General features: G+C 40.3%; 1 protein-coding gene across 1 annotated transcript in view; it reads right to left on the bottom strand.

Annotated features, from left to right (window-relative positions):
* Window positions 1–13875, bottom strand: part of cd9a (CD9 molecule a) — a 46988-nt gene that overhangs the window by 16302 nt on the left and 16811 nt on the right. The window contains exon 2 of the mRNA XM_072562154.1: window positions 1431–1533. Within this exon, the coding sequence (XP_072418255.1) occupies window positions 1431–1533 (103 nt within the window). The remainder of the gene's footprint in view (window positions 1–1430; window positions 1534–13875) is intronic.

Here is a 13875-nt window from a genome sequence, read left to right as displayed (position 1 = left end):
AAAATCAGGCGGAGACCTTGAACACCAATTCAAGGTCTTGTTTAGTGTGGTTTAAACTAGTAACACATGAAAGATTCAGTAAAAGAATGCCAAACATTCCTGGTTTAAGTTTTAATCATGAAGCATGCCTACCAAACAGATGTGGAACTTACACACAGATTTATGACAGGATTACAAATGACAACACAGCAAGTAACTATTTCATTCATTGAGATTATGCCAACTATTTGAAGAACGACACTACTTAATCTATTTCCTGGGTTTATTCTTCATTGTTCTGTAAATGTTCTATATTGAAGTACAGGTCCACTTCTCTTTTAAGAGGATTGCAGAATTTACATCCTCCAGTCTTTCAGACTTCCAGATTAGAACTCACTTTCCACTCTTCCCCCTCATACTACCTCTGGTTCTTTCTCCAAATAAGTATTCACACTAGGTATTGATCCTGCTGTCACTGGAAGGTGGTGTTTCCTCTTTATTCACTAAAAATCTTTCATGATTTTGAAGGCCTCTCTATCAAACCTTCCCCCATTCTGAGCAGAGAGACTCGCCTTTCAGTCTCAGTCCCAAATAACTTGCTCCTGATTTTCAGGTTGTACCTGGGGTGTCCAGAACCAAGCAGGCAGGGCAAATGTTTTTTCTGCAACTACCTGGTCTAGTGCTTTAAAAACTTAAGTTCCAATGAATTAATTTCTCATTCCAAAATTAGAGAATTCTGGCCCAGTCTCCTCAAAGTACATTCTCACTCTCCCAGAAGTAGCCCCCTGGATAGTTGCTACACTCCCTCTATGGAAAACCTATCCTTTAGGTATGGTGACCAAAACTGCACAATACTCCAAATGACGTCTAAGGTTATGTATAATAGAAGCAAGACCTGTACTTAAACCTGCTTGTCTTCAAGGCCAACTTACCTTTCTAATTTTTCCTTCACCTACAGGTTATCATTCACTACTGTAGGAAGGAGGACACCCAGATCATATCTGACGTCATTACTTCCTAATTTCTAATCATTTCAGAAAAACTCAACTCTGATCTTCCTACCAAGGTGGATGACCTCCCACAATGAGTGTTCAGTCAATTACTTCACAGGCGCTAACTCAAGCCACCCTGAACTAATGTCAGCTCTCATCATACACAAAAAATCCAGACTACCATGTTTACCGTAGGAGAGGACGATGCGTACATCTAGTATATTTTAGATGATACACAAAATGAGAAAATTCAGTCGAAAGTGCAATTAGTTTCCTTTGTTACACAACTGCAATCTTGTATCGGTTAAATTTAATAGTGCAGACACTAAAATAATACCTGCTGAAAAATCAAAGATTTTATGTTGCATCACATCATGCAAGAGAGGAAATTGATATGGATGAACAGTTAGTGCTTGATTTTCTCCTCCTGACCCATTTCTCAAAGATTTGGAATCTTACCTATATAGAAAGATGAAGGATTCTCTTCAATTTCAAAAATGTCCTTAGTTTGTGGGTCAAAACGTAACCATAATCCAATTGCCAGGACCGCAGTTCCTGCAAGCTGAAACACAAGAACAGCAAGTTATTAAATTATATTTACAAGAAGAGTCCGAACATTCCACACATTTATTTTCCAGTTCTGTACTACCTCAAACTAGTGATATTTCATTAATTCACTTCAACGACAAGCAATCACAAGTTGATGAGCACAGCAGCAAAAACCCTGGACTTATTAAATAGCAAATTAGAAATGATACACTTCCTTAGGCAATTTTAAAAATGCTCACATATAATGGAGTGTTTGTATTAAAATGTCATAAAATGGAATATTTTTACTTGCATATTTTGCCTGTTTCTCATTTCATCCATTTCCCAGTTAGCAAATGCCAAAACTGATGGAGAACAAAGCAAATTTAAATACATCTGCATAGGAGGAGCAATTATTTACTTGGTTATGCAATTACATCATATGGTATGATTAGCTACTGTCAGCTAACTGTGCTGCACTTAATGTTGATGTATTGAACTAACCTAGGGTAGAACGATTACTTGAAGGCTAGTAATTGGATTTGAAGGCTATTTTTGTTTTAGTGTTCAAGAGCTGCTTTTTCATGCTCACCAACTCTTGTGATGCAGTACCATTACACTCAGTATTTGTGTTGAATTATTTCAGTGTTTCTTCTCTGGATAGGCAAGCTAGCACAAATAAAATTGATAGAAAGTGTAAAATATAGCAGCCCGTCCAATCCCATGCAAACATTAATCTGAGCAAAATGTGTCAACACTAAATTAAAAACTTAATTTGTAAAGTCAATCGCTTTATTTGCAACATGTGGCTTGTGAAAAGTGGCTCAGAACAAGAGAAAAAAAAATGTGGAAAACTGCAGTTTGATTGCAATGCAAGTTTCCACTATAAGTAGTAAATACTTATTGATATAGATATCATCCTGCCAACCAAAGGTGATGATCACCCCATCTGCACTAATTCTTCCTTTCTCTGCTCAGAGCTGACACATTCCTGGATCCCATCTTCCTTTGCACTTAAACTCATGGATTCCTAAACATTTCATATCCGGGATACCATCACCTATGTAATTTATGTAGAAATACTTTTAAGTATGTGGGCTGATGGCCGCATTGTCATATGTCATACAGACAGCATCAGATCAAAGTAGCCTTGATGAATCTCCTCAGCCAAGATTGAGTGAAGGTGGACTTGTACTTTGTTCCCAAGTGTTGCAAAGACACACACCATGTTTTACAAGACAAGAGTGGGCGAGTACATAAAAGATAATACAATTCAGATGGCAAAATGCAAACAGTTTCACCACCTTTCTATATGCTTTGCAACAAGTCTTTTTCACAGTCCTTTTTTAAATGGTTTGATTGTTCTCAGGTGGTTGCATAAGACACTAAAGTCACAATTATAGAGAGCTAGGGAATTCCCTCTGCTGTCCTGGTCAATATAAACCTCAGAAGAAATTACCTGATTATTAGATTAGATTCCCTAGAGTGTGGAAACAGGCCCTTCGGCCCAACAAGTCCACACTGACCCTCCGAAGAGTAACCTACCCAGAGCCCTACCCTATATTTACACCAGAATTATGCACCTAACACTATGGGCAATTTTGCATGGCCAGTTCACCTGACCTGCACATCTTCAGATTGTGGAAGGAAACCACAGCACCCAAAGGAAACCTATGCAGACACTGGGAGAGAATGTGCAAACTGCACACAGCCAGTTGCTACAGGTGGGAATTGAACTCAGGTACCTGGCTCTGAGGCAACAGTGCTAACCACTGAGCCACCACTTGTGGGGAAAATGAAAGCAAGTGCAAATTGACTGCAGCATTTCCTATATTACAGCCAATGCCTATATGTTTAAAAAAAAGTGTTGACACTAATGTCATTCTATGAAGCCTCAAAAAAAAATTTCCTCCAAATTTAAGTGCTCAACTTATAGTATAAAATTGAACAACTTGCAAGGTAGTGAATGAAGTTGTTGTTCACCATGTGACATGCTATGTTGACATGTTTTAAACTTCCATGCATCTCCATAATATAGCCTGCATCACTGTGTCCCTTGTGTTACATCTAGTTAGTTATGAGACAAATGAAACAATTTGAGGGTTGTATAATCAAGGTCAATTACTAAATAAAAGTTACACATATCACGGTTGAAAAGGGAAATAGATTTCATGATTTGGAGATGCTGATGTTGGACTGGGATGTACAAAGTTAAAAATCACAACACCAGGTTATAGTCCAATACTTTTAATTGGAAGCACGCTAGCTCCGAAAGCCAGGGAAATATATTTAAGCTAAGTGGACGCAAGAGCATGACTTTTGGAATTAGAAAAAAATGTGGCAAAGGTATTTAGCAGTCCAAGTTATTTTGCTATTTGTCAAGTATTTTGAAATGTTGAGATTGTGAAAGATGCTGTGTAGACAAGTTTTAAATATTTACTCAACTTTTAAACCGTGAGCAAACAAATGGCATTTTTTTAAAAAAAAAGCACGTTAGAAGTTTAGTGACCTCGTGCATCTGTATGAACAGAATTATCTGTGTAAATAGTCAAAACTGAAAACATCCTTTCAAAATTGAAGTTAGTGACTTTAGATGTGAAAGCAGACCGATTTTATTGGCTATCTTGTAATGCATCATGTAAACAAAAAAAAACCAATGTGCAGATATGCTCCATGCAGATTCTAATGATACAACATTTAAGTGGAGGTGACACATATGAAGTTGGATTTGTGAAGAAAGTTTTTTGTTTGCATCTCAATCCAACAAATCTCTTTCCTTCCCCAAGAAGTGCCGATTAACAACACATGCACAACTATAACAAATCTAAAAAAAAGTGTTGCTGTTGTTATAAAGCACAGCATTTTCAAGTATAATGATTACAGAGAATACATGAATTATAATACAGTACTAGCTTTCAAGGTGGTACCAAAACAATAGTACTGCAGATTAAATTCTCTAGAAAATTCCTGTTATCACTCAAACACTGGACCTAGTCTTAAAATGCTGTGCCTTTGTCAACTTGAAAAGCCTGCAACATGTCAATTGAATATTAAATATGATTTAAAAGTGCCGGTATTGGACTGGGGATTATGAAGTTAAAAATCACAATACCAGGTTTAGTCCAGCAGGTTTATTTGGAAGCACTAGTTTTTGGAGCACTGCTCCTTCATCAGGAAGCTGTGGAGAATAAGATTATAAAGGCACAGAATGTATAGCAAAAGTTTAGTGTGATGTAACTGAAATTGTATATTGAAAAAGACCTGGATTGTTTGTTAAGTCTATTATTCAGAATGACCATGTTGGTTTCAGTTCTTTCATATGTAAATTGGGACAGGCAACAACAAAAGGTGGCCGAGCAGAGGCTGATAGCCAAGTTCAGTACCCATGAGGATGGCCTCAGCAGGGACCCTGGGTTCATGTCACACCACAGGTGACCCCATTGCAGTACATACACACACACACACACACACACACACACTCATACCCTCTCACCGACCTATACCCCTTTACTCTCACATACAGACACTCCTAACCATCTCCTCCACGCGCCCCTCCCCCACACACAAGTTTGTGGGATGAATTTGTCCTTGCAGAATTAAATTTTACTTTTTTCAAAAACTGCATAAATTCATTTTAGATTCTGTAAATCTGTTTTTTAGATTAGAAATCAGTCTGACCATTATGGCACTGGCAGCCTCACAGCTTCAATACATTGTCTGGGCCGACATGACACCAATTGTTAAAGTTCACTCGAGAATGTAACTTCTTAAAAAAAAAGTTTCACGATTTTCATAAGAATGAACTGAAACCAACATGTTCATTCTAAAAGATGAGACTTACACAATCCAGGTCTTTTTCAATATAAAATTTCAGTTACATCACACTAAATTTTTGCTATTAATTCTGTGTCTTACAATCTTATTCTCCTCAACCACCTGAAGGAGCAGTGCTCCGAAAGCTAGTGCTTCCAAATAAACCTGTTGGACTATAACCTGGTGTTGTGATTTTTAATATTAAATAGAATTCCAAGAAAAGAAACTTTGTTGGATTACACCTTTCTAGGCTGACAAATCACAAATTCACACATCCATATCTTTGCGTTTTAAAGGCAAATATAATTGTAAACTATTGCCTTTCCTGTTTGCTTGCTGTGTGCTTTAACATGTACGCCCTGCTTCAAATCATCCCCCAGGTTCGAATGCACGAGTAAACCCTACATGCAACTTAACCAGAGACAGCTTGTTCCAGGTCACTTAAAAAATTTTGATTTCACTAACAAGTTTTGGGGAATATGCAACGCCCTAAATGAAAAACAAAACAAACATTTATGATTTCGGATAGAAGGCAAAAAACTGAAATTGCATGGTTTATTTCTTGCATCTGAATGTTTAAAGTTTCTCCTACCAAACTCCAAGTTGAGGTTGGCAAGAACAGAATTTAAAAAAAAAATTCAAAGACACAGTAGCCACAAAAATAAGTGACAATACATACAGCTTAGAAAACCACACGTTAGTTCACTGATTTTTTTTTAAAAACGGTTTCCATTTAGTGATTATGGATTATTTCTGAAATTAGCTTAATTGTTTCAATGGTCTTACAGAAGCCAGCTTTCACTGAAAGCCAATTAACAATGATTGATTCAAACCAAGATGCACTTAAATTACATACAATATAGATAATTACAGAGTTCCATAAATTATAGATTCCTTTGTTCAGGACACAGCTAGCACAATGTTGACACTGACTATCGACTCTTAACATTACAGCAATTAAAAAAATTATTACCACAAATTGCAAGCACAAAAACAAATCTGCATTCTTACTTGATAAACAAGAGGAATCTAGCTCCACACTCTGTAATCATGCCATTTAGTTAGGTTCATATCGCACAAAGTTAAGAAAAAAAATTCTAGCGTTAACCCACAATTCTAGAAATATAGCATTGAAAATCTGCTTCTATTTGGAGCCATCATGTCAGAGGTTGTGCGAAAAGTATGAGAAACGAAGAGCATGTGGGGATGAAGCTGGCAATTTTAATCCTGCAATTTTTCAGTGCCAAATGTATTTCTTACAGGGCTCTAACCTCCACCACTCCCTGAATCTTTCTCTGTACAAATCTCTGACAAACACCTTTCAAAGGCTGCCCCACAAATACATCACTGGTATGGTGACCTCTCGCCATCATGGCTTCTGTACTGTGGGCAGAATAAAAATTTCTGCCATTTGAAGCTGACTCAACCTTTGCCAATTCTGTTACTAAACTACATCAAAATGAACTGCTTCTCAACCTTGCAAACCAAATTCAACTTCAAAAGTCAGTCTAATATGGCAGCATTTCCCATAGAGAAACTCAAAGTTGTTCTGGGTGAACGAAACAGTAACTAGCTGCCCAGCTACACAGACCCAATATCTATGCTGCTAGACCTGCTGAGGTTCTCCAGCTATTTCTGTACTTTTTTTCAGTTTCGAAGAGTTTTTTTTAAAAATATAGTGGTGATGCAATTATTTGGCTGCAGTGAAATTGTTGGTGAGCAGTGATTTGAAAAGGTGCAAGTTAGCATTTTAATTACATAGGATCAGCAGCCACAACATTGCTCACAAGTAGTCTGGAGCCTCCAGTCAGCCTTCAAACCTACTGGAATCCCCTGCTTTGTCACTTTGCTTGGATCCAGAAAATTCAAGGGGAACAGAGTCTTTGGTTGCAGTGTGATTAATTTGTCTTCGAATTTACCAATTGAAGTCTCAGGTTTTAGTTATCAAAGTACAGGAGAAAAGTTAGATAAAACTGGATAACAGCCCCCTTCAAGGCAAAAAAGTGAGGACTTCAGATGCTGGAGATCAGAGTGGTGCTGGAAACGTATAGGTCAGGCAGCATTCGAGGAGCAGGAAAATTGACAATTTGAGCAAAAGCCCTTCATTGGGGGGGGGGGGGGGGGGCTCATGCAGCAGCTGACAGTATTCACACTTCTCCAGAAGAGGGGTCATGGTCCACAATGGCACCAATGACACAGGTTGGGTAAAGTCCTGTAAGTAAATTTCAGGGAGCTAGGAAGCAGATTAAAAAAAAGGACCTCAAATACATTGCTGGAACACTGACCATAATTCCTTAAGTTTCATTTTACTATGGATAAGGATGAAAGGCGTACACCAGAAATGTCAGCTATCCTGCTCCACAGATGCTGCCTGACCGACTGTGCTTTTCCAGCACCACAATCCGACTCTGATCTCCAGCTTCTGCAGCCCTCACTTCCTCCGATAAGGATAAGAGTAGTCCTCTTAACGGGACCGGGGGGGGGGGGGGGGGGGGGGGGGGGGGTGGGACTCTGACAATATTAAGCAGAAACTTGGGAATGTAGATGGGGATGGCAGTCGGAGGGTAAATCCACACCTGTCATGTATACACTTTTTAAAAAAGGCCAATTGATTAAGTTTCAAAACCAGTACGCTTATGTGAAAATGCAGAATAACAATGGCAAGATTCAGTAACCTTGGACGACAAGAGAAATTGAGGAGTTTAGTAACTGAAGAGGCGGCATATGCAAGACTTAGGAAACTGAATACAGACTAAGCATTTTAAAGAATATAATGAAAGCAGGAAATAACTTAAACAAGATGTAAGGAGGGCTAAAAAAAAAAAAAAGGGCATGAAATGCCTTTGGCAAACCAGATTAAAAAGGAAAATCCAAAAGGAGTTTTATATATACACAAGCTAGGGAAAAGACTAAGTCCCCTTGAGGACAAAGGAAGGAATTGATGATGGAAGCAAAAGGAAGTGGGCAAGGTCCTTAACAAATACTTTGCATTGTTATGCACAAAAGGAGAAGGACATAGTAGGTGGTGGTACTTCAGAGAGGTATGTTGATATTCAAACTCATGCCGACATCAAAAATGTTGGCGTTGATTGTTCTGAAAAACATTAAGCCCAAAGGACCATAAAAAATAGGAGTAGAAGTGAGTCCACTCCACCATTCAATCATGGCTAATGGGCATTTCAATGCTACCGACCCACACTCTCCCTGTATCCCTAAATTCTTAATCTTGCAAGGAATTAATCAATCTTTGCCTTGAAGACACTTAACATCCCAGCTTCCACTGCACTCAGTGGCAATGCATTCCACAAGCACACCACTCTCTGGCTGAAGATTCACATTAAGATAAATGACTCCTCAGAACCTGATACAATCTATCCTCGAATCCTGAGGCTAGCACGGCAAGAAATTGCTGAAGCCTTGCATGAAACCTTTTCATCTTCTTTGATCACATGAGAGATCCCAGATTACTGGAGAACAGCCAACATTGTTCCTTTGTTTAAGGACAGCAACATGGATAATCTGGGAAATTCCAGGTTAGCAAGCCTTGTGCCAGTGATAGGTAAATTACTGAACATGCTTTACTCGCATTTGGCAAAATATGGACTTATTATCAAATAGGCAGTATGGCTTTGTGCAGGGGGAGGTTACATGTCTCAAATTGGATCCATTTGTTTGGAGAAAACGATGAAGTTGATGCAGTCAGGACAGTGGACGCAAGGTCTGGTACAGGTGGTGAAGTCACAAAGTCCATGTGAGATGGTAACAGCGAACTCTAAGATGGATACAGAAATGGATTGGTCATAAAAGACAGAGGAGCAGTGAAGCGTGTTTTTCCAACCGGATACTTGTGAACAGTGGTGTTTGACAAGGATGAGTGCTGGGATCACTATTGTTTGTGATGACTAGAAATGATTTGGAGAGAACAGATGATCTGACTAGTAAGTTTGCAGATGACATTAAGGAGGAGGAGCTATGGATAGCAAGGAGGTCTGCCAGAAGGTACAATAGGCTATGGATGGGCTGGAGATGTAGGCGGAGAAATGGCAGATAGAATTTAATCTGGAATAATGCTAGGTGATGCATTTTACAAAGTCTAATACAGGAGGCAAGTACAGTAAATGGCAGAACCTTCGGAAGCATTAACATACAGTGGCATCTACAGATACAGGTCCACAGTTCCCTGAAAGTAACTACACAAGTGGATAAAGTGATCAGGAACACATGTCGTATGCCTGCCTTCATCGATCAGGGCATACAGAAGAAAAAAAATTGGCAAGTCATTCTGAAGTTGCATAGAACTTCAGTTAGACCACATTTGGAATATTGCATACAATTCTGGTTGCCATGCTACTAGAAAAATACAGAGACTTAGGAAAGGGTACAGAAAGGTTTACCAAGCCTGGTTTGGAGGGCATTAGTTACGAGGAGAGATGGAGTTGATAAAGCATGACACTGGAGAAAACAGGTCAGCAGCAGAGGAGTGAGAGTGTGACAACATTTTAGCCCTTCATGACTGGGGAGGAGAAAGGGAGCTGACAGATAAATGGTGGGGTGGAGCTAGGGAAAGGTAGGTGGGCAAAGGTAGGAAGTGATTGCGATAGGTCATTGGGAAAGGGGGAGCAGAAAGGTGGGAAGGAAGATGTACAGGTAGGTCAGGTCAAGAGTGCAGAGCAGAGTCAGAGGGTAGGAGCTGGGATGGGGGTTGAAGATTCAGAAACTGGCGAATTCAAAGTTCATGCCACATGGTTGTAGGCTCCCGAGATGGAAGACATGTAGGTGATGGAGGCCCAGAATGGATGCCTTCAGGGGAGTGGGAGCAGAAGTTGAAGTAGATGGCCAGTGGAAGGTGAGGTTGGTTGGTACATACGGACCAGAAGAGTTTCTGGAGCCATTCCGTGAGTTTGTGCTCAGGTTTCTCTGATGTCAAGGAAAGTACATAAACAACAACGAATGCAATAATGAGGTCAGAGGATGTACAAGTAAAGCTCCGCTGAATTTGGAATGACCTTTTGGTGTCTTGGACTGAGAGGGGGGGGGGGGGGGGGGGGGGGGGGGAGGGGGTAAGAGAGGGGAAGAGTTATGCACCTCTCACAGCAGCAAGAGAAATGGAGACAGTATGGGGGAGGGAGGGAGGGGAACGAACAGCCTGTACAGAATGCAGATGGGGTGGGGAGGGAAATATACTTTTGGTTGGGAGAGGGAGAAGAAGAATCTGAGCATAGGTGGCAAAAATGGGATAGGATGATACACTGGATTTGGAGATGGGTGGGATGGAATGTGAGGACTGAGGGATTTTATCTTTGTAGTTTTGGGGGGAGGTTTTGAGGGTGGAGATGCAGGAAATGAAGGAGATGTGATTGAGGGTATCATTGATCATAGGAGGGGGAAATTACAGTCCTCAAAGTAGGAGGACATGCAGAATGCCTTGGAGTGGAATCACTCATCCAGAGAGCAGCTACAGCAGAGGAAGTGAGAGCAGGGGATCAGGTTTTTTCTGGGGGGTGGGAATGGGTGGGGTGGTGGGAAGATGTAGTCGTCAAGGGAGGTATGGGAGTCAGTGGGTTTGTAGATGTTGTCGGTGTGGAGTCATACACTAGAGACTGAGAGGTCCATGAAGGGAAGTGGACCAGATGAATGAGGTCAGGATGGAAGGTAATGATTAGTGCATGAACTGTTAAAGCTCCTCGTGGGACAAACTTGGCTTATTTTCAGATGAATGTTGGAGAATGATGGGCAACCTCATTGACATTTACAAGAGTATGAGGGGTGTGGATAGAATGGATACTCAAATCTTTCAGTGTAGAAAGGTCAATTACTAGGGGACATAGGTTTAAGAAAAGATGGGGAAAGTTTAAAAGGAGATGGGAAGGTAAGTTTTTTTTCCTTCACAGAGGGCGAAATGTTCCTGGAATGCACTGCCAAGGAGGTGGTAGCAGATGCAAGAGCAAGGCTCAAAAGGCATCTTGACAAATACATGAATAGGCAAGGAATAGAGAGATGCAAACTGCATAGAGGCTAAAGACTTCTAGGTTTAGAGACACGTCACAAGTTGGTGCAGGCTTGGCGGGCTGAAGAGCCAGCTCCTGTGCTGAACTGATGTTTGTTCAGTCACCTCAGGCTTACTCCTAGTTCCACCATAGGAAATAAGAGCATCAGAACAGGTGGCTAGAAAACTACAGGGAGGGTATTGAATTCCTGAGGCATGGGACTCGGTCTGGGCCAGATGAGACCTATACAAGGTGGATAAGTTTTACTTTAGGAGGACCAGGACTAACACCCTCGCAATGAGGCTTGCTAGTACTATCAGGGAAAATTGGCTATGGGATGGGAAGCACAGGTAAAGCTCAGATAGAACAAAAACAAAGCTAGCAACAGGAAATACAAAACGAACAAAAATTATGTATGGACCAGACCAGGCCCCCTCAAAACATATCAATAAAAGTAGCTCAGACCCAAACTTTGCTAGTTGTTTTAAGCAGGTGTAAAGAGCATACTCCAGGAGGTATGCAGCTGGTCAAATCAGTTAGGTTTGGACAAAACAGAATTTACTTACAGGCTTACCAGATGAAACACAAACCGAAGAGAACAGAACAACTTAACCTCTGAAAACCTAACAGATTAGCCAAACTTCATTGATGCTGTGCCAAATTCCTGCAACAATCCCCATAAACACCTCTTGACAAAAAAAAGGTAAAATCAAACACAGGGTCTTATAGGAGGGAGGGACAGAGGGATGGCAGAAGGATTCAACATGGAATACCTTCCATATAGGTGTTTCTTGGACCAGTGACCTCAAAGTGAACTGTCTGCTTTTCGCAAACAGCCAGACTGCTCAAACTAAACCAGAGTAAAACGGAGCTGGGAGAACTGGCCACTCCCATTTCATCATAGTGTTTTTTTTACAAAAACATTTGAAACCGTTCAAGTCAATCAACACCAGACATTTTGGTGTGCATCTTTGCAGCCTTCTGAAGAAAAAAAAAACAACCTAATCTTCTTAAAAGGAGCAGCATCACAATTAAGAGACAAATGAAGCAAGGGCAAGTGAGTAGGTCAAATGGCCAAGATGTAGAATTAGTGTGGCTGAAGTTAAGAAAAAGCAAGAGGCAGCAACCATTGGTGGTTGTTATTTATCACTAAGGTTTGGGATCCTACAATGTTGGAGAAGGCATACAATTAGAAAATTGGAGATGTATGTTACATGGGTAATACAGCAATAATGGGCTGACTCCAATTTACATCAAGTCTGGGTAAATCCGACCAGCATTAATGATGTGGAGGATGTATTCCTGGAGTGTGCACAAGATTAGTTTCTAGATCAATTTACTTACAGTGTGGAAATAGGCCCTTTTGCCCAACAAGTCCACACTAACTCTCCGAAGAGCAACCCACCCAGATGCATGCCCCTACATTTACCCCTGCCCCTAACACTATTGGCCATGCTAAATTGCCCATTCACCTAACCTACACATTTTTGGACTGTGGGAGGAAACCAGAGTACCTGGAGGAAACCCACGCAGACACGGGGAGAATGCGCAAACTCCACACAGTTGCCTGAGGCAGAAATTGAACCTGGGTCTCTGGCGCTGAGGCAGCAGTGCTAACCACTGTGCCACCGTGCTGCCCCAATTTGTTGAAGAACCAACTATAGTCTGGCTGTTTTAGATTTACTATCGTGTAATGAGAAATGGCTACTTAATAAGCTTGCAGTAAATTAGCTTTAGGAAAATATTGATATGATAAAATTTTACATTAAACTTGAACGTGATATTATTTGTTCTGAAGCATATGAACAAAGGGAAGCTAAGATACTTGGGATAAACTAGCTACATGAATTGGCAAATTATTAAATATTAGCAATTGTCAAAGTAATAGTACATGACAGATACACATTCTAAATGCACAAACAAACACCCAGTGTGAAAGGTACATTAACTGTGGCTAATAAAAGCTAATAATTGCATTACATCAAATGAGTGGTTCATAAAGGATCAATGTGTTAGATAAGCTGGCAAACCAGATGCAATTTTGAAAGCATAGGAACACCAAGGACCAATAATGAGAAAACAAAAATACAAGCTGGAGAGAAACATAAGACGACTGTACAAGTTTATTCAGGTATGTGAAAAGGGATAAATTATCTAGGACAAATGTGAGCCATGACAAACGGAGACAGAATAATTCATAATGATGAATAGAAAATGGGAGAAGAAATTATTTTTTAAAAATCAGTCTTAACAGATAAAGACACAGAAAAACTACCAGAAAGACTAAGCAACCAAAGGACTTGTGAAGTTGAGGAGCTAAAAAATAATCAGTGTTAATAAAGATTACATTAGATTCCCTACTGCGTGGAAACCAACAAGAGTAATCTACATAGACCCATTTCCCCAGATTTATCCCGACTAACGCACCAAACACTACAGGCAATTTAGCATGGCCAATTCACCGGACTTGCACATCTTTTTGTAACGTGGGAGGAAACCCACGGAGACACTGGGAAAACGTGCAAACTCTGCAGACAGCTACCCAAGGCCAGAATTGAACCGGAGTCCGTAGTGCT

The sequence above is a fragment of the Chiloscyllium punctatum genome, chromosome 44 (genome assembly GCF_047496795.1).
Source record: "Chiloscyllium punctatum isolate Juve2018m chromosome 44, sChiPun1.3, whole genome shotgun sequence".
Lineage (NCBI taxonomy): Eukaryota > Metazoa > Chordata > Chondrichthyes > Orectolobiformes > Hemiscylliidae > Chiloscyllium > Chiloscyllium punctatum.
Note: the sequence above shows the minus strand (reverse complement) of the source record. Positions and strands in the feature narration are given on the sequence as shown.